Genomic DNA, 18,350 nt, shown 5'->3' on the forward strand with positions numbered 1-18,350 from the left:
AGTCCAACCATCTACCCTACTCTACAAAGTCCTCCCCTACACCATATCCCTCAGTACCCCATCTAAACGTCCCTTAAACACATCCAGGGATGGTGACTCCACCACCTCCCTGGGCAGCCTGTTCCAATGCCCGACCACTCTTTCAGTGAAAAATTCCTTCCTAATGTTCAATCTAAACCTACCCTGTTGGAGCTTGAAGCCGTTCCCTCTCGTTCTATTGTTAATTACCTGTGAGAAGAGACCAGCACCAACCTCTCTACAGTGTCCTTTCAAGTAGCTGTAGAGGGTGATGAGGTCTCCCCTCAGCCTCCTCTTCCTCATACTGAACAGCCCCAGCTCCTTCAGCCGCTCTTCATATGATTTGTCTTCTAGGCCCTTCACTAGTTTCGTTGCCCTCCTCTGCACTCGCTCCAGCACCTCGATATCTCTCTTGTATTGAGGTGCCCAAAACTGGACACAATACTCCAGGTGTGGCCTCACCAATGCTGAGTACAGGGGCATAATCACTTCTGACTTCATTCATGGTCTGAAGCAGCAGAGAGGTCTATTTCCTCAAGCAGCAGCCTCACTGCTGAGCCGGACCCTTCCCCGTGCCTCCTGCTGTCTCCTGCCATGGCTAATAAGCCTGGAAACCATAATCCGTGACTCTGGTCCCCACCTCTGATACTGCTGCGCCTCCCCAGCTGGGAATCACCGCTCTACATTACTTCTTCAGCTGGCATCTAGCTTTTTCTGTTCCAGGAAATGATGTCAGGATGAATTACTGAAGATTACTAACAGGTTTCTAATACTGGACTCCACACTTGTTGCTGTCCTAGAATAGTTCTCAAGGGTGGGGGACAGGATGCTCAGTAGAATGTGTTTCTTTTGCAAAGTATGTTTCTTAATATGCTTCGTTCATCTTTAAGATGATTTACATTGAATGAGGTAATTCCAATTTACAGAAAACTAGAAAACAAAAAAAAAGCTTTGAAAACTGATCCTCCCACTGAAGCATAATCAATCTTTACACAGTTTGCCTAAACCAAACGCCGGGTCTTCTCCAACCTGTCACTGTACAGGCCCCACTTATAATGACATTTCACAAAACCTGTCGCATAGGCTGGTATTACAAAGAATATTAACTTACCAGAAAGACAAAGGGCATTTGAAAAAGCAAATTTCTGCAGAATAACTTCATCACTATCCAGCTCAGAATTTAACAAGATTTCTCCTTTATGAAGCTTTGACTGACCTCTGTAAAACAGGATTGAAGCATCTTCACTGACCAAGCCAATAGCAAAGGAACAATCAACAACACGAGAAAGGTTGGCTGTTTATTTATATAAAGTATGCCATATCTATATGGATATCTTCCCCAACCATGCATTTTTACTCATGTGGAACCTGACAGTAACTAAAACAAATGACTGAAAATTAGTTCCTCCAGTTTAAGGCTAATATTATGACCAAGTTTTCTAGGTTGAAATGAAACTGCAGCAAGCTATGATGGTAACTACAGCATTACTATCTACACACAGACAGCTCAGAGAGCAGGAGAGAGGCCAGCATCCTGCTTACTCCTCCTCCTGTAGTATCCTTCTGTTTCTGTTTTCCCTTTTCTTCTGTCACTTTTATCAACATCACTCCCTCCCTGATACGAGGTTACTTTCCCTGAAACCTCTGTTGCATAAGGGGCCAGGAGCAAAGAAAAGGGGGCATGAAAGTCATTCCATTTATCATGTCAATCTCACTATGAAACTTGCATAAAATGGAATATGTCAGGAATCACACAACTGGATAGTGCATGCAGTTTTCAAATGGCCAGGAAAAAGACCCCCAAACCTGTCCTTTTATCAGGTTACCTTAAATAAACGCAACCTCATTAGCTCAGCTCCTAATGTTATAGTGTCCTGTCTAGGAGTTGTTTTTTGGTGCTGTTGGGAAATTACAGATAATTTTTATAATCATTCAACATTGAGAAATATTTCTGTAGAGATGATTTGCTCCCCAGGGTGAAGAAACATTATTTAACAAGGCAAGACAACTTGCAAAGTTTATCGTTCCACAGTATTCAAGTTACAACTTTCCTAGGAAGTGAAGTATGTGCAGAATTATATCTTTGTGTATGAATCTAGATGGCACTAAGGAAAGCCTAGACAGAAAATCCTCTTTAAAATCAGATTTGTCTCAGTAATGCATATTTACCTTTTTTTTCTCTGAGAATTTGTCAATTTAAATTTACTGTTTTCTCCTTTCCCCATTTTACTCTTTTGAAACAAGAGTAAGGAAAAGTGTATTTTTACTAGCTGCTTTTGCTTGAATTTGTTTTAGGTATCTATTAATATCAAGAGTGTGTGAAGATACTTACTCTCCTATCCTATAGTTCATCTCTTCGTTCTCCCAATGGACTAGTGCAACCTCATATGGCTGAATTTCGTGCTGTTCCAGCACTCGCATGACATTCTTCATCTAAGAAAAAGACAATTGCAGACGTAGGAACAGTTACCGTGCAGGGTACCAGCACTCTGCAAAGATCTCACACACAATAGGCTGATGAATGCAACTTTCATGCTGAAGTTATTTAAATAACAACAAATAGGTGTGGCTAAGTACGGACGTGACTATTAACAGAGTTTACTTCTGAAGCTGTCTGTCATTGTGTGGAAGGATTTGTGGCTACGAACAACTGCAAGGAAATCTGTGGACTAAAATGTCATTTAATGTCTGCATATATGAAACAGGGCAAGGATTAACGACAGCGGCAGTGAAGACAATGCAGACGTATTCAGAATTATGACAATGAGCTGCACAAGATTTCTGGGAGATGTCCGAGCATGGAAATGAATCTTTAGGATAAGCACATCAGGTGGCTGCTTCTGCCAAAATTACTAGTTTGCTGCTAAAATCAATAGTTTGGTTTCAGCTACTAGAGTTGGGTTATATTGCAAAAATCCTGTACCACTACAGCAATCTGTAAAAATAGTTTCAGCTGCCCACATTCAACCCTGTACACAGTTAAATGTGCCATTTTACTTGCAGAAGTAATCTCACTGTCTTTCTTTTTCTTCTCAAGCACACTAAAACCTGATGCAGGAAGAAAGAGCCCTTTTCTCTCACAAAACTTTCTCCGACATCTGACTTGGGATCCCTCATCCTTTTCCCTTCTATGTGCTACAAGGCTCCCTTTGTAAAAATCATTCTGCAACTAGAAAAAATCTGGAACTAAAAAACCTACAGGTTTTTAAAAGGCATTTAACTACACAACAGCCAATTAAAAAAAAACAACAAAACACACCACAATACACTTTTGATGACTAAATTCTTTGAAGAGGTGAATCTTCTAAGTCATACTCAAAACACTCTCTTAAAAATAACAGATATAGTTAATCTTTTAGTGCAAAACTGTATGCTAGTAAATAGTTCATGAAGCATATTCTACAGGCTGTGTACTCCCAAAAAACCTGTTGGATCACCTGCAAGAGGGGTTTTCTTTGCAGTGCTGCCTTTCTTCACTGCTTTCAAGAATTTTGGTGATACTGTCTATGTAAGACACGATAACATTTTTCACTAAAAAAACCCCAACCCAACCTTACAGCTGCAACTGCTCGTTTCATAACCCTGATTTTAATATTAGCACGACCGGTACCAGCCATATACTCCAAGCCTTGTGGTAACAAAAGGATACGAATATTTTCATATTTTCATATTTTCATATTTTAAGCAAGGCAGTGTCTGCTGTGAGGCCAGTCAGCTCAGCCAACCAGCTATGCTGTGTCCAGGGGCACTCAGCAATGCCAACCCTGCTCAAACAATGCCAGAGCTAAGAATTATTTTCATATTTTAAGCAAGGCAGTGTCTGCTGTGAGGCCAGTCAGCTCAGCCAACCAGCTATGCTGTGTCCAGGGGCACTCAGCAATGCCAACCCTGCTCAAACAATGCCAGAGCTAATAGCCAATCCATAACGCAGCATGCCAGGCTGCCAAGAGCGTGCTCGCTTGGATCCAAGGGCTCCAGCTGGCTTTGTGAAGTCGTTACTAATACAGTAATAATTATGCTGTTAATAGACTAACAGTCCTTTCCAGAACTACAACCAGTTCAGGCTTCCCAGGGCCAGTGCAGAGCAAGATTTAACAAAGCTTTACAGACCGTAACCGATTCTGTGAAATTCATGTGTCTTGCAATACGCACACTTCCAAAGATCTGCCATTGCTCTGGATAATGAGAAATTATATTTCATTGCTGCCTTTTTACCTATTCGGAGTAATACAAAGGCTTCCACTGACTGATGTGAGTTTCACCGAGGCCCAGCCTGATTTTACACAAGGCACTACCTGTGACACAGCACTTTTAATGAGATGTTCTGGATTCACTAAATGCAAATTCTTGCTATTACAGGCAATCACGTCACACAATTTCCTTTAAAAAAAAAAACCCAACAGATGAGACTCCACCTCAAAGCTAGTTTTGCTTTTTTCCCTTGCTATTTTTGGCGGGGAAGATGTTGCACAACCCCCTACGCAGGTATTTGAAAAGGGTACTTTACATTTTAAATTCCTACTCATTGATCAGTCTATAGTTATTACTTTTTCTGTTAAGTGTCCGTTGGTTTAAAATACCTTTTCTTCTCTTAATAGTTATTCAGAAGTACTTTTAAAAAGCAATTTTGTCCATTCACAGTGATTCTCTACATTCTATTTTACTGAATTACTTTCAGTTTCTGTTCACAAATCAGTTTGAGTTGTTTTATTTTTTCTTTTTTTTTGTTTCAGTTCATCAAAATGTGTGCATAAAAACACCTCCTCTATTTGAAGGAGTTGTTTGGAAGTTAAAACTTTGACTATGATGTCAATAAGCAGGAAGAGGCAGTTTTCCTCTTTTTCCTCTCCTTTTATAAAGAAAGTTAGCAAGGGACCAGCTAAAGTAACTAGTGCTGACAAGAAAAATGTGGTATCGGATTTTCAAAGGTATTTAGGCACGTACAACAAAATTAGACTTTTCAGAGTACTCCAGTGGGCAGAGGTGCCCAAATCATAAAAATCACCAGGAGTTAGTCAGCTGGTTCTTGGTAATCAGTGGTGTAGTTACAGGTGTAGCAGCCTAAGTATGCTACAGGCAAGGTTTGAAGGGAGAACTAGTATCTTTTTGTAGGGCAGCTGATATACTGAAACCTGCCAAAACACACAGGAAACCAGGAACATTTCAGGTCTGAAACAGAAAAAGCCAACTTGAATCCAGAAATTGTTCATGTCTGGAAACAACTGCTCTGTATTTTCCTTTAATGAGAATCCTCCCATGAACTTCTGGGTATCATCTGTTTAATTTCACATACTCTGCCTGTATACAAATAAGATCAATACTTTTTGTATCTAGAAGCCAGTTTGATGTAACCAGTAATAAAAATCAATATATTAAAAAAGCCTTAAATTATAAATATATTCATAAAAATAGGTATGCCTGTGGCATATAGCAAAGAGCAAGCACCAAACATTGTAAGGGGTGTGTCAGTTCAGTATCACCACATTTTAACAATTACACCAAGCAATAAAAATCTTCCTTCAGGGAAATTGCTAACTGCTAGAACACAAAACAGTATTACAAAGTTGCTTAAAAAAATTGTATCTTTCAAAGTTATCCAAAAGTAAGTTTTGAATAGTTTTGACCTAAATGGCTCTAGAATGATACTTTTCTTCCAACACATTTTCTGTCACATTAGTGCCTTTCAAACAAACATTCACAGGTTGATTTTTCTGATCTACTTCTTCAGGATATAGACCTGCAAGAACTTTTTCACTGGATTAATGCTTCAGAGTTTTGGCCTTAAGTAGAAAATGTTGTCCACATGATACATTACACATACAGTTGCTCATTTTGTGCAGAAAGTTAAGTTTTAAAGGTGATATATATCAGCAACCCACACACTTGAGGGCAACAGCAGCCCAAGCATCTGAGCTTTGTGAGAAGGACAAAACATCCACTTATGACATTTTAACAGTTTTGCTTTACTTACACTTTTCTCTTCCACATTCCAAAACACAACAGCCCCTTCCCTGTGAATTCAAGGAAAAACTGAGGTGTAATTATACTGTTTTAAATGTATTTCAACGCAATACTCATTGCACAGTGGTAATTTTTGTCACTGTGAATCAAGAAACTTAATACTATCTTCACAAAAACAATGTAATGGTTGCTTTTTAACCACAGTCTAATGAAAAAACATGAGAAGGTAAGTTACTTTTTAATCATTTACATAATTCTGTTTGGGTTTTTTTTTAATAATTCTGGTTGGACAGTTATTCCATTTAAATAATTGTTTGGTTTTTTTTTTAATAATTCTGGTTGGACAGTTATTCCTTGAGTTTCATGAGGTAATACAACTTCTTTCACACCATTGTTATTATTTTATTAGTAACATTATTCCCTTAATTTAATCATTTACATAATTCTGTTTGGGTTTTTTTTTAATAATTCTGGTTGGACAGTTATTCCTTGAGTTTCATGAGGTAATACAACTTCTTTCACACCATTGTTATTATTTTATTAGTAACATTATTCCCTTAATGCTTTAGGATTGATTTCTAGCTTACCTGAAGAAAAAAATCATGCCAGGATCATCTTCTTTTGCAGATTTCTCAGTCCCAATCACCAAAACGTTTGCAGCATCTAGTTTGAAATAAATGAAAAAATTGAAGAATTAGTCAAACTTCTAAACATGATGGCTAAAAGCATATAATTCCAGCTTAACAGTTACATGCTAACACTTCAATCAGCCCCTTATTTTGTTTTTCTGATGGAAATGCTCACCAGGAAACAACTACAACATCAAGCTACACTGCTTCTCTGAAGTGTCACGCTCTGGACAGACTGAGCCGCTACGTTGAACTTCACTGGCATCTTTAGTTAATGAAATGCAACAGTTTTGAAGAACAAAAGACTTAAGGGAAAACTGATGCAGGGCATAGTAAATAAACAGGAACAGAATACAGAAGTGGACATGCAACGTGAGGGAACTATGGAAGTTGCCCACAGCTGCAGAGAAATTACCATTCAAATCTACTCGCCCAGAACATCTTTCTCTTTTCTACACAGTAAAGGACTAATCTGCACACAAATTGTGCTGACTTTGCTTTGACAGTCAAAAACTTGAAAGAGCGTAACCCCAAGACAGGAGAAGGCACATCTGCATTCTCCTTCGGATCAGAAGTGTGCTTTTGAAACCAATCTTTCAGCCACCCTTATTTACCACACCTCTGATGTGCACTGCAAAACAGTATCAGAGTACACAAACTGGATTTTTTTTTTATTTTTGCATTAAATTAAACTGAAAGAGGAACTCCAAAAATGAACCTATGGTACTAGAACTGCTAATGGGCATTTGTTACAAAGGACCAGACTTGAGCTAGTGTAAGGAAACACTTACAAAATGCAGACACTGGGTTCTCAAAACAGAGTTTTGTTTTTTTCCGCTACAGGTCTGCCCTGATGTACTACTCGCTAACGTAGATAGAACTTCTAGAAGTTCTGATGGGGTTTTCAAAAAAAAGGTTACTTTCCAGCATGACTCATTTTGTTCCAGAACTAGTGGAAGCTGGGTGAGCAAAACCCCCTGCCTCTATTATAAAGTAAGACTCCGCCAAAAGGAATTTGCAGGGCCTAACACCCCAGCCTTAAAAAGTTCCACCCCTTTGCAGAAAGGTCACAAGTGACAAGGCATCAAATTCAGCCCATGTACAAATTCCACTCTCTGCATTTCTGCCCGAGCCACAGAGGCCAGGTAGACTAAGGCAGCAGAGAGAAATGACTACACAGCAGAGGTAGCAATGACTACATACCCACGTAGCCCTTTTGCTAATACCAGAATCGAGACCACACAGTTGGTCCATACAAGCTCTTTTCTTTCACTTGCTATTCCAGTTCAGAAACACATGATTTGATGAATCACTAGAGCGAGTTTGGGGTGTGAACTTTGAGTTTACCATGGCAGAAACATTCGTCTGCATTTTCTCATTTGCCTTTTCAAATATCACCCTTATCTTTATTCATCCACTCCAGCCAAAACATACACAACTGAAAAGAATTTCCTCTATTGTAAGTGGAGCTACAGGATCTGCCTCTAAAACGTTTTGAAGAGGTCGAATAATGTTTAGGAAGAACACTACAAAGCAACAAATCCTCACAGTAACTGTTGATTTAGATTTCTATGTACTAATATTTTTCAGTTTTCCAAGGTTCAGTGTTTGGGCTCGTAACCAACCACTGCTACATGCACAAGCCAACCACCACAACACATCTGCTGGCACAATCCAATGTTCTTTCATCACTACTTCCTCCAAGCTTTTGATAAACAGAGTATCTATTGTGAGGAATCAAAAACACACCATAAAGAAATGAAAGCACTGGCAAAACCCACGCTCCCCGAGTAAAATACCAGCAACATTCGCCTTACGATAATTCCGTCATGCTGGGGATCGTACAAAGTTTCTGACCTGAAGCTGTGACATCATTGTTGGTTTTAATACAAAGGAAGTAGAAAGGAACATGAAGCTTATGCTCTACAGCACCTCATTTTTCCATTTTCATCTTTCTGAGCAAGCTGACCATTAGTGAATCTTGTGTTTGAAGGAGACCCACCAGAGCATTATGGCACTTGGATCATTAAGTGTTTGCGAGGCAACCAGATATTTGACAACCTCTACTGAAATGCCCATAAACATGATACATCATTGTCCTAGCTTCATAATCTGTTCAAAAAAGAAAATTTAAAAAAGGCATTCTCTGCCAACATATGAAAATCACAGCTGTTCTAGGGCACAAGGTTCCTTAAGCTATAAAAAGCTCCATTTTTTTTCTCTTGTAGTACATATTTCAGCTATTTTCAAGCCATACTTTCCCAAGTCTTCAGAGATACATTGTATGGAAACTAGAACCTGTTGAAGCCTAGCTAAGTAAAGCATTCAACAATTGCTAGGATATATTTGGCCCAAATAAGCAAACAAACAAAAAAAGTATCAAGTGCATTCTCTTTACTAGAACTAAGCATTTATGTATAGATCTATTTCACTTAGTCAGCAATATTCTCTCTTGCACGCCTTCCTCTCCAACCCTCAGTGATTTACATTAATAGAAGTGTGGATATGGAAAGAAGATGCAACACTTCAAATTACAAACCTGTTTTGACAGCTGAAGCACTACAGTATTTCACATTATTGAAAGATTAATTAAAATAAAGAAGAGTTTCAGATTTTTTTCATTTAGTGAATTTTTATAGAAATTCTTTATATCAGAAAATTTCCAAATTTATTTTTCCTGCATGCATCTAATTTTTCAATACTTCTAGCTTTATTGTAATTGTAGGAAAAATTATCATAGGGTAACAGCAAGTGCAGGTTGTACTGCTATTCTGAAAGGTTTAGTTGTGGGATTTTTAGGCAAATAGAATTTTTAAGCAAAGCAATTTTTATAGGCAGTATGATATATTCCAGGGTATTACCAGAATCAGAATGCATGAAATTATAAAAATTATATACCTCACCCATATTCCATTTCCCAAGGTATAACATTGCTTTTAATATGTTTCAAAAATCTACCTCTAGGCAAACTTGTTATTTCAACATATCCATGTGAAGTCAGGTCATGACACAGATTACCAAGATGATATTCATCTGCTGTTGCAAAGGCTGTGCACTGCATCAGATTCTGTGCCAAAGGAATAAAGATTTGAGTTAGGGCAAGGCTGAAGCAAGATGTTCATAAGACAATTCTTTGCCTCAAATTTATCCTAAGAGTGACATTTTTCATTTATTCACTCTTTTCTACGATATCATTGCCATGCTGTCCACCTGGTGTACAAATACTATCAAGATTACTTGCTCCCTGTTAAGTGGGAAAGCAAATCACAGACTGAGATCAAACCAGGCGACATGAGTAAACTGCACCAGAAAACTTTGTGATGGAGCCACAAAGTGAACTCTTCTTCCCTGAACACCAATCAAATGCTTTGACAGTGGAGCTACACTTGCTACTGCTCTCCCATCCTACAGCTTATGACATACTTGGCTGACTACCGAAATCAAAAGCAAGACACCCCCACCATCAGGTTTAACATTCATATTTTAAAGATAAACTGAGTTCAACAATCCCAACCTGCTTATCAAGCAGAAGTTCCACCTTCTTCCAAGCACAAAGCTCACTGCCCAGGTAACCCCCGGGGTAGGAGCCACAGCAGCACCATGGCACAGAAAATCTCGTTTCCTCTGGGACAGTTGTAGGTGCTGCAGATCTACAGTGTCCACCCTGAGCTGAGTCTTGCACTAACAACATGGTCTCGACTGACCCCACAATCAAACAGCCTACAACAGCCAGAGTTTGTCTCAATATTCCACAACCGTAAATAACTAAAATGCCATATTGAAACAAACGACTGGAAAAGTGATACTGACTTGCCACGAGACTGATTCATGCATGGCAAAGAAAATCAAAAAGTCATCTGTGCAAAGATTTTCTTGATTAATCAAACAAGTCACAATAAACCGATTTACAAATTCTACTCCTCATTTTAAGTGGATTTCTTTGTTCTGATACCATCTGTCCCATGATAATGTTTTTCAGTACAATATAGTGGAAGATATCCAGAAAGCAATGTGTCTCATGGATCAGTCACTTCCCAGCTTTTTTGTAACTAATACAAATGAGTATGTAACTAACAACAAATGAACAAAAGAACTGTATTCATCTGCAAGCATTTATACCCACAATACACTTAAAATCCAAATTATATTCTTGTAGCACTCACACACTATCAAACAGCAAGGCTTAAGAAGACTTCTACTCCATGGTGGGGCCTGTTACTAGCCATCAGAATCACAGCCACACATTTAAACCTTCTTTTCTTTTTTTAATGTTAACATTCTGTTATCGCTGTAAAGCTTTGCTTACTTATCATCTTAATTCAGTCATCACTAACAGAAAATAAATTTTAAAAGTAACTGCAATATCCAACGAGCAATTTTGTAGGCATATTTCCATGACTGTGCTACGAGGCTGAATTTAACAGTGGAAGCAAATTGTGTTTTCATTTCTCGTACTGCTTACGTTGAACAAGTTGTACTATCACAATTTCATCTGTAAAAATCCATTCTCAATCTCTAAACTGCCAATGCAAATTATATATTTCAGATTCTTCCAGAAAGCCCTGGTTATTAGAATTACACATGCTCTGCCATGAGACTCTTCTGTCAAGAGCTAAGGGAGCAAACTTACCTTCAGCTAGTATATAATCTGAAATTCTCTATCCTGCTCCATGATTCCCATAGTTTATACTCATTTCAAGGCAGATGCATTCCAGGACAAATTCTGTCTTAACTGCTGCAACTTTAATTTCAACATAAAGACTTTACATTTACTTAGGACCAGAAGTTCATTGCTAAGACTACATGCCTGAAGCACTTCAGATAGGCACTGGTTTGTTTTTTACAATGCACTGTTTCACTTCAATTTTCAATAAAATATTGTTTGATGGGGAACATGTGGATTGGGTATAATTTGAGATTAATACACCTAAAATACATGTTTTCACAGGCTCTCTGGAGATCTGAACTCCCACGATAGTTGGTGGAGATATAACCAAGAAGTCTATACACTGAGTGAGTCAGCTAATCCTAAAATAGATGTGTTAACTGGCCAGTCAGGCTTAATGGCATGTTTTCTGTTACATCACTTTCACCTGCAAACTTCAAAATAACAGAGTACAAGATGTGTACTGGTGCTAGAAAGAAACTCCAGCTACTCACCACCCTCCTGCTTTCTGCCTACAGCTGGGGTCTACACGTTTCTTAAATACCTCCAGGGATGGTGACTCCACCACCTCCCTGGGCAGCCCATTCCAATGCTGGATAACCCTTTCAGTAAAGAAATGTTTCCTAATATCCAACCTGAACTTCCCCTGGCGCAACTTGAAGCCGTTACCCCTTGTCCTATCATCTGTAACTTGGGAGAAGAGACCGACCCCCGTCTCTCTACAGCCTCCTTTCAGGTACTTGTACAGAGCGATAAGGTCTCCCCTCAGTCTCCTCTTCCCCAGACTGAACAACCCCAGTTCCCTCAGCCTCTCCTCGTAAGACTTGTGCTCCAGACCCCTCACCAGCTTCGTTGCCCTTCTCTGGACCTGCTCCAGCACCTCAATGTCCCTCTTGTGGTAGGGGGCCCAAAATTGGACACAGTACTCGAGGTGGGGCCTCACCAGTGCCGAGTACAGGGGGACGATCACCTCTCGGGCTCTACTCGCCACACTGTTCTTGATACAGGCCAGGATGCTGTTGGCCTTCTTGGCCACCTGGGCACACTGCTGGCTCATGTTCAGCCGACAGTCGACCAACACCCCCAGGTCCTTTTCTACCAGGCAGCTCTCCAGCCACTCTGCCCCCAGCCTGTAGCGCTGCAGGGGGTTGTTGTGACCCAAGTGCAGGACCCGGCACTTGGCCTTGTTAAACCTCATCCCGTTGGTCTCGGCCCATCGATCCAGCCTGTCCAGATCTCTCTGCGCTGGTGTTGTTGTGTTTTTGGTTTTTTTTGGGTTTGTTTTTTTTTTTGTGGTTGGACTCGATGATTTCTGAGGTCCCTTCCAACCACTACAATTCTGTGATTCTGTGATTCACTGAGATTCTATTCAGAGCACCACAACAGCTATCCTTAGGAGGAGCCATCCTAAGTACCTGAACAATTCATTTTCCCAATCAACTGCACAGGCTCATGGAACCACAATTCTTGCCCATCCCTTCCAATTTACGTATACAAAGATTCTTAAGAAAGAAAATCTGTAAGATGAATTTAAATTCCCACACCACCATCGGAATCAGTCTTTATCTTAAGCTTAGTAAATGCTACATCTTTACTTGATTTTCAAGCTTTTTCTAGACTACGCAGCTATAGCAATAAAGATTAGCTCAGAGGCTTTTCATGCCATCAGACTTTACAAGATTAACTAAATGGAGTAGGGGTACTACTCACTGATGGACTAATTAAAGTAGTACTTTAATTAGTTACTGCTTAGTAACTTAAGCTTACTTTTACTTAGTTACTTTAATAAAGTTCCTGCTTTCAAGTAACTCTTCCATCTACCCTGAAAAAACTGGTCTTATGACCCTTTATCACTGCTGGTGCTCAGCACTCTGCCTGCAAACAACACATGAAGACCAGTGCTGGGGAGGGGCGAGAAGAACCTCATTCATGGACTGTCCTGAGTAAGAAAGGGGTCAACTGTCAGGCCCTTCCAGACAGAAACCACCAGAGATCCTCTGGGTTCATCTGAGAACCTTAGAAGCAGACTTGGAGCACAGCAGACCAAGAAGGAGAAGACTCCACAAGCCTGTATCCTGGTAACTGCCCTGGCAATAGGGCCCGTATCACTGGAGAGCTTTTGGTTCCCTCCACACCCACACAGAATGCAGGATCAGCTTTTTTGTGACACCAAGATTTAGGGAAAACCAACAGCATGCTGAAAAAACCCTCAAGGATTCACCTTGCAGAAATCAGCCACATCTTTCAGTTATTTCTCTGTACTACACATCTATAAAGAAATACACAAACAGGTGTAAAAAAAAAAAAAAAGCTTATTCCAAACTACCATCAGCCTGCAGTCAAGGTGACAGCCTCTCCATACCCCTGTAGATGGGGCTGTCTATCTGATAAAATCAAATGGAGATTATTCAAAAATAGCAAATGTTTTTGTTAGGTCTGAGTTTATGTGGTTTCTGGCACAGCATTTTGCCATGTGGAAGCCTCCTCAGAAAGTATATTATTATTTCAGTATATCAGGCAGTACTTTCTCCATTTCTTCACAATGGAAGAAAAGTAAAAATAGCAGTGTGTATCACTTGCATATATATGTACAAAAATGTCAAGCAAAGAAATTGTTTGGTTTCTATGCTGCCATTTAAAAGCCTCAACAATCAAAAAAAAAAAAGTCATTTCACCCACCAACAAAAAGAAACAACCTCTGAAAGTAACGCCACAGCATGAATAACAAGCTTGAACCATTACATGCTGTTTCAGGACTAATATTCTTCACTTTCTCTTTTCAAAGCAACAGGAAAGTTCAAGTGGGAACGAAATCGTCCATAATGTTGGACACTTGTAACTTTGTGTTACATTAAAGCACACTCCTGCTCATCACACAAAATATTAAACAGAAACTTAGCTGATGAGGAGGCAAGCATCACATTCAGCAGATCATGTAACAGACACATTTTGCAACGTGGAAGCTATTTCTGAAAGCACAATACTTGTTTCAGTCTCATCTAGAATACTATTTTATTAACAATACCCTGGACCACAGTTGTTGTAGCTTGAGGAGAACAGTAACACTTCTGACACTGTCCTCGGAGATCTTATATTCAAGGTCTGCCTTGGCTAGTATTGAGGCTTGCAAAGAAGTATCTTAAGGAGAAACTGCCACATCTATGCAGCATTCCACTTCATTATCTCTCATTTTATCCAAACCAATTTCCTGCTGGAGTTACTCTGTAGACCTAGGAGTCTGGAGATCAAGGGGCTATTTCTACACACAGAATAATCTTCCTTAAGTAACACAGGCTACATCTGCACCTCCGCTTCCCATCTGAAATGTAATCTGAATATAGACTTAATACTATTTGCTTCCATCTTTATTTCTGTTTGAGTGAAGCCTTAAAATTAAGTACAACTGGACAGGCAAGGATACATAGGGAAAGTCAAATTATTCTAAAAGCTAGACTTTATTTCTTAATACTAATGTAATTTGAAAGCACTGGTTAAAATGATTTTTAATGGATTTTGTCTTTCCGCTCTAATAACATCTTGTCTTCCTTCTACTTTTATTTATGCATTGCTAGTAAATTTCTGTTTTATCTTCAAAATACCAGACACACTAGTTTCTATCAAACTTGTTTCTGTTTGCAGAGTTTCAACCTCTTCATGGCCAGGCTAGGGTTAATAAGGAAAAAACCTCCTCACCAAATAAACATGTTAATTTCATTAAAATGTTAATTAAACCCAAATCTGAATCTAAATTTAACTGATAAAGCTCGTTTAATGTTATGCAGACTGTAAATTTTATACTTTACCTCCATGTCCGATAGTAGTGGCTGGTTAGTTCTGGATGGCTGCTTGGTCCTTGGTGCCTTTGGTGGCCTCTTAACTGGCTGGTTACTGGGGTTTGGAATAATTTTACCAGCTGATACAACTGAGTAAAATCTTGATGATACGTTCCTAAGCTTTTTAATACACTCTGTACGGAGACTGTAGTTTTCCATCATTGCCACACCAAAAGGTTTCCAGGATGGAAAAAATCCCTCCCAGCTCCGATGATAAACATTTTTTCCCAAAGCCGATACATTCCCTTGGAGAAATTGCCAATTCTTGACTTGCACACGTCGACTTGTCAAACAAGGGGAAGCAGTTTTCAGAGCATACAAATTCCAAGATTTTGCTGTTCTGTGAGCTGTTCTGTCAACTTCATTATCCAGCTTTAATAGCAGGCGTCCAGTTTTATTAAAGCTTTGGCAGTGGCATATTGTTGTTAAAACGTGGAAAGGTCTAGTCTGAAGGCGCGGAAGTTTCAGTCTCATTGCTTCCCTCAGAACTGTATTTAAAACAAACAAAACACATCATTCCATCAATCCTATGGAAAGAAGTATTGTTTTCCACTTATCTAAAAAGGTGACCCATATTGTTTTTGCATGTGTTAGTACTCCTAAGCACATGAACACTGGTAGGATTAAACAGCTTTTTTTTGATGCTACGGAAATGCTCTTAATTAAGATCAAAACACACTACTGAGCTGTGTGCTTGCAACACATGCTGGAAAAGTGGAATTGGTTGCTATGTCAATACGTAAGCAAGCATCTTTTCCCTCTGTTGCTCATTCTGTGTAGCAGCCTGTACTCTCTGTAACCCCACCAACGAAATCACTCATGAGCAAGCACACACCTTAAAGAGGATATCAGTCTCTGAGAATCATTATTTTATACATAATAAAACCCACAATTGTGTGCTTGTATGGGAACATCACATACAGAATACACAGCTCAAAACTGATGTAGCTCAAACTGCTGTATTTCAAACAGCCAAGCACAGATCCAGCTCCGTTTGTCTGTCACGAGCGGAGCGAGAGCCGAGTCAATCAGGTCACAGTCTTGATGCTGCTGGTGCATACTGGTGCCACAGGGACCTCAAGGCCTGCTTGTAGATCCACCTGTGCTGATGGAAACATGACACCATCTATACTCTGTTATTTCAGACTAAGTGCAACTTATTATATTTAAGCTAGTATGAACTAATCAAATAAACTTTAGAAGTATTCACAGACTGAATCCCTCACTGGGTGTGTTTCACTTGCTGAAAAATTGCTCCCATCTGCTTTTATTAACCAAGATCACTTCCCTCATGACACAAAATCCATCTTCAGCAAGCTATTAACAACAAAAAAGTCATTAAGCTGTACAGTTTGAAAAACTTGCCAATTTCAAAATATTTTTCAAAAACTGTATGAAGAAGGATCTTCAATACCACTGCATATGTTTAACGTAACAGTTCAAATCAGCATTTTCCTGTGAGAACAAATCATTGTGGGCCAACTGGACCAAGCCCTCCATCCTGACAAGGATATGGAAATGCTAGCATAATACATGCACAACTTGAAAAAAAAGGAAAACCAAACCTCGCCCTGACACAACTTAATGGATGGGGACTACACTAATTCTGGTGAAAGAGAATTTGAAAGAAAATTCAACAACAAAAAAAAGACAAAACACCTTTAGGCTACCACAGAATAAGTAATTGATATTTGGCATAATTTTATATGCTCTTCACTTGCAACTCAATTTGCCCAATAACACCTGTTATTTGCATATTTATTAGAATAAACTAATCATTATATACATTCTTAAATTGTCCTGTATTTAAAAAGTGACCCACAACACTCTGCCCAGGACAAGGCACATTTGCCCGTGTAAAGGCCCGTCACCTCTGGATAATCAAAGACTGCTGAAAAACTCAGCAACCGCAACCCCAGGCGGTTGAGAGCCAGGGCAAGGGCAGGAGTCTCCGGTAGCATGGGGTGACTAGTGGAAAGAGGCTCACAAACGCCAGGCAGGTCGGTACTTTCCCCGCCAACAAACACCTTGTGTGGGATCCCAGGGGTGATTTTCCAACTGTAGAGGGTCCCAGGGTACAAGGAAGCAGCGACCATATCGTTTAACTTCCACCCAGGAGCCTGGACGCCACAGATGCATGGCAGCAGAGGCACCCAGCTGACAAGCGGGGAATGGAGCAGTCCAGGAAACAGACGGGACAAAGCGCTACCACCACAGGCCAGCAGGCGCCATCTCCGGGCAGCGGGCACAAATCGGCCCTTTATTCTTCAACGCCTCTTTAACACAGGGTACACTTTATTCACACCCGTTGCCTTTTCCAGATGCGGGCAGCCCAAGCTTACTGCGGCAGAGCCGGCGCGATGGGCGAATAAACTAGGCCCACTCCGCAGCGCAGCCAGGCCTAGGCCAGGCCTACCCGGGCCCTGAGAGGCCTCGCCCGCCGCCGGCCAGGAGCGCCCCCCTCCGGTATGGGCGGGGAGAAAGTGGTAGAACCCCGCTCCCATTGGCTGCTTGCCGGGACGGACAGGAAGTAGGCCGCCAGGGAGCCAATCAGGAAGCGAGAGCGCCCCTGCAGGAAGAGGGGAGGCCAGCACCGCTCGGGCCCCGCCCCGCGGCGGCCTGCGCGCGCCTGACGAGCGCCCTCGGCGGCCGCGAGGAGGCGCCACCACCGGGCCCAGTGGCCGGGGGGGGAGGCGACGTTCCCCCCCCCCGCCTTTCTCCTCACCCCCCCGTTCCGTTACGCTGCGCCACCGGCGAGGAGTGCGCAGCCGGTGGGCAGTGGTGCCCGCTTGGAGTGGAGGGCCGGAGGGGTGCAGAGGAGAGCGGCCCGGCCGCCTTCCCGCGGCGGCTCCGGCCGGGTCATCCCGGGGGGGGAAGGGACGGGGCAGGAAATCGGCCCCATCCGTCCTTCCCGCGGGCTGGGCTCCTTCTCACCCCCGAAACTGCCTCCTCACGCTGGGCCCACGGGGCCCCCGCACCGGCAGGTGGAGCAGAGCCGGCGGGGAGAGCAGGCGAGGCCACCCCGCTTCGTCCAGGGCAGGCCCGGCCCGCGGGCCTTCGTGCCGCCGTTCCGTTCCCCCCCTTCTCTCCCACGCTCCGCTCCGAGGGGGGGGGTGCCGGCAGGGGCTCCACAGCCCCCCTTCCCCGAGCAAAAGTTCCCTCCCGCAAAGCCCCGGGAGCCGCCGTGGGCCGCCCCGCCGCCCGCTCCTCCCCGCGGGCCCGCCCGTCGCCGCCGCCGCGGCG

At 41.6% G+C, this 18,350-nt stretch overlaps 1 protein-coding gene across 1 annotated transcript in view; it reads right to left on the reverse strand.

The window, feature by feature from the left end:
* RMND1 (required for meiotic nuclear division 1 homolog) overlaps nucleotides 1-17,371 on the reverse strand; it is a 36,787-nt gene extending 19,416 nt beyond the window's left edge. The window contains exons 1-7 of the mRNA XM_014950849.1: nucleotides 17,135-17,371; nucleotides 15,078-15,595; nucleotides 9,567-9,675; nucleotides 6,567-6,642; nucleotides 5,990-6,029; nucleotides 2,351-2,451; nucleotides 1,130-1,236 (exon numbers count right to left, since the gene is read on the reverse strand). Of these exons, the coding sequence (XP_014806335.1) occupies nucleotides 1,130-1,236; nucleotides 2,351-2,451; nucleotides 5,990-6,029; nucleotides 6,567-6,642; nucleotides 9,567-9,675; nucleotides 15,078-15,595; nucleotides 17,135-17,246 (1,063 nt within the window). The 5' untranslated portion in view covers nucleotides 17,247-17,371. The remainder of the gene's footprint in view (nucleotides 1-1,129; nucleotides 1,237-2,350; nucleotides 2,452-5,989; nucleotides 6,030-6,566; nucleotides 6,643-9,566; nucleotides 9,676-15,077; nucleotides 15,596-17,134) is intronic.
* Nucleotides 17,372-18,350: the final 979 nt, after the last annotated feature.

This window comes from Calidris pugnax, unplaced genomic scaffold, assembly GCF_001431845.1.
Source record: "Calidris pugnax isolate Ruff unplaced genomic scaffold, ASM143184v1 scaffold24, whole genome shotgun sequence".
Taxonomy (NCBI): Eukaryota; Metazoa; Chordata; class Aves; order Charadriiformes; family Scolopacidae; genus Calidris; species Calidris pugnax.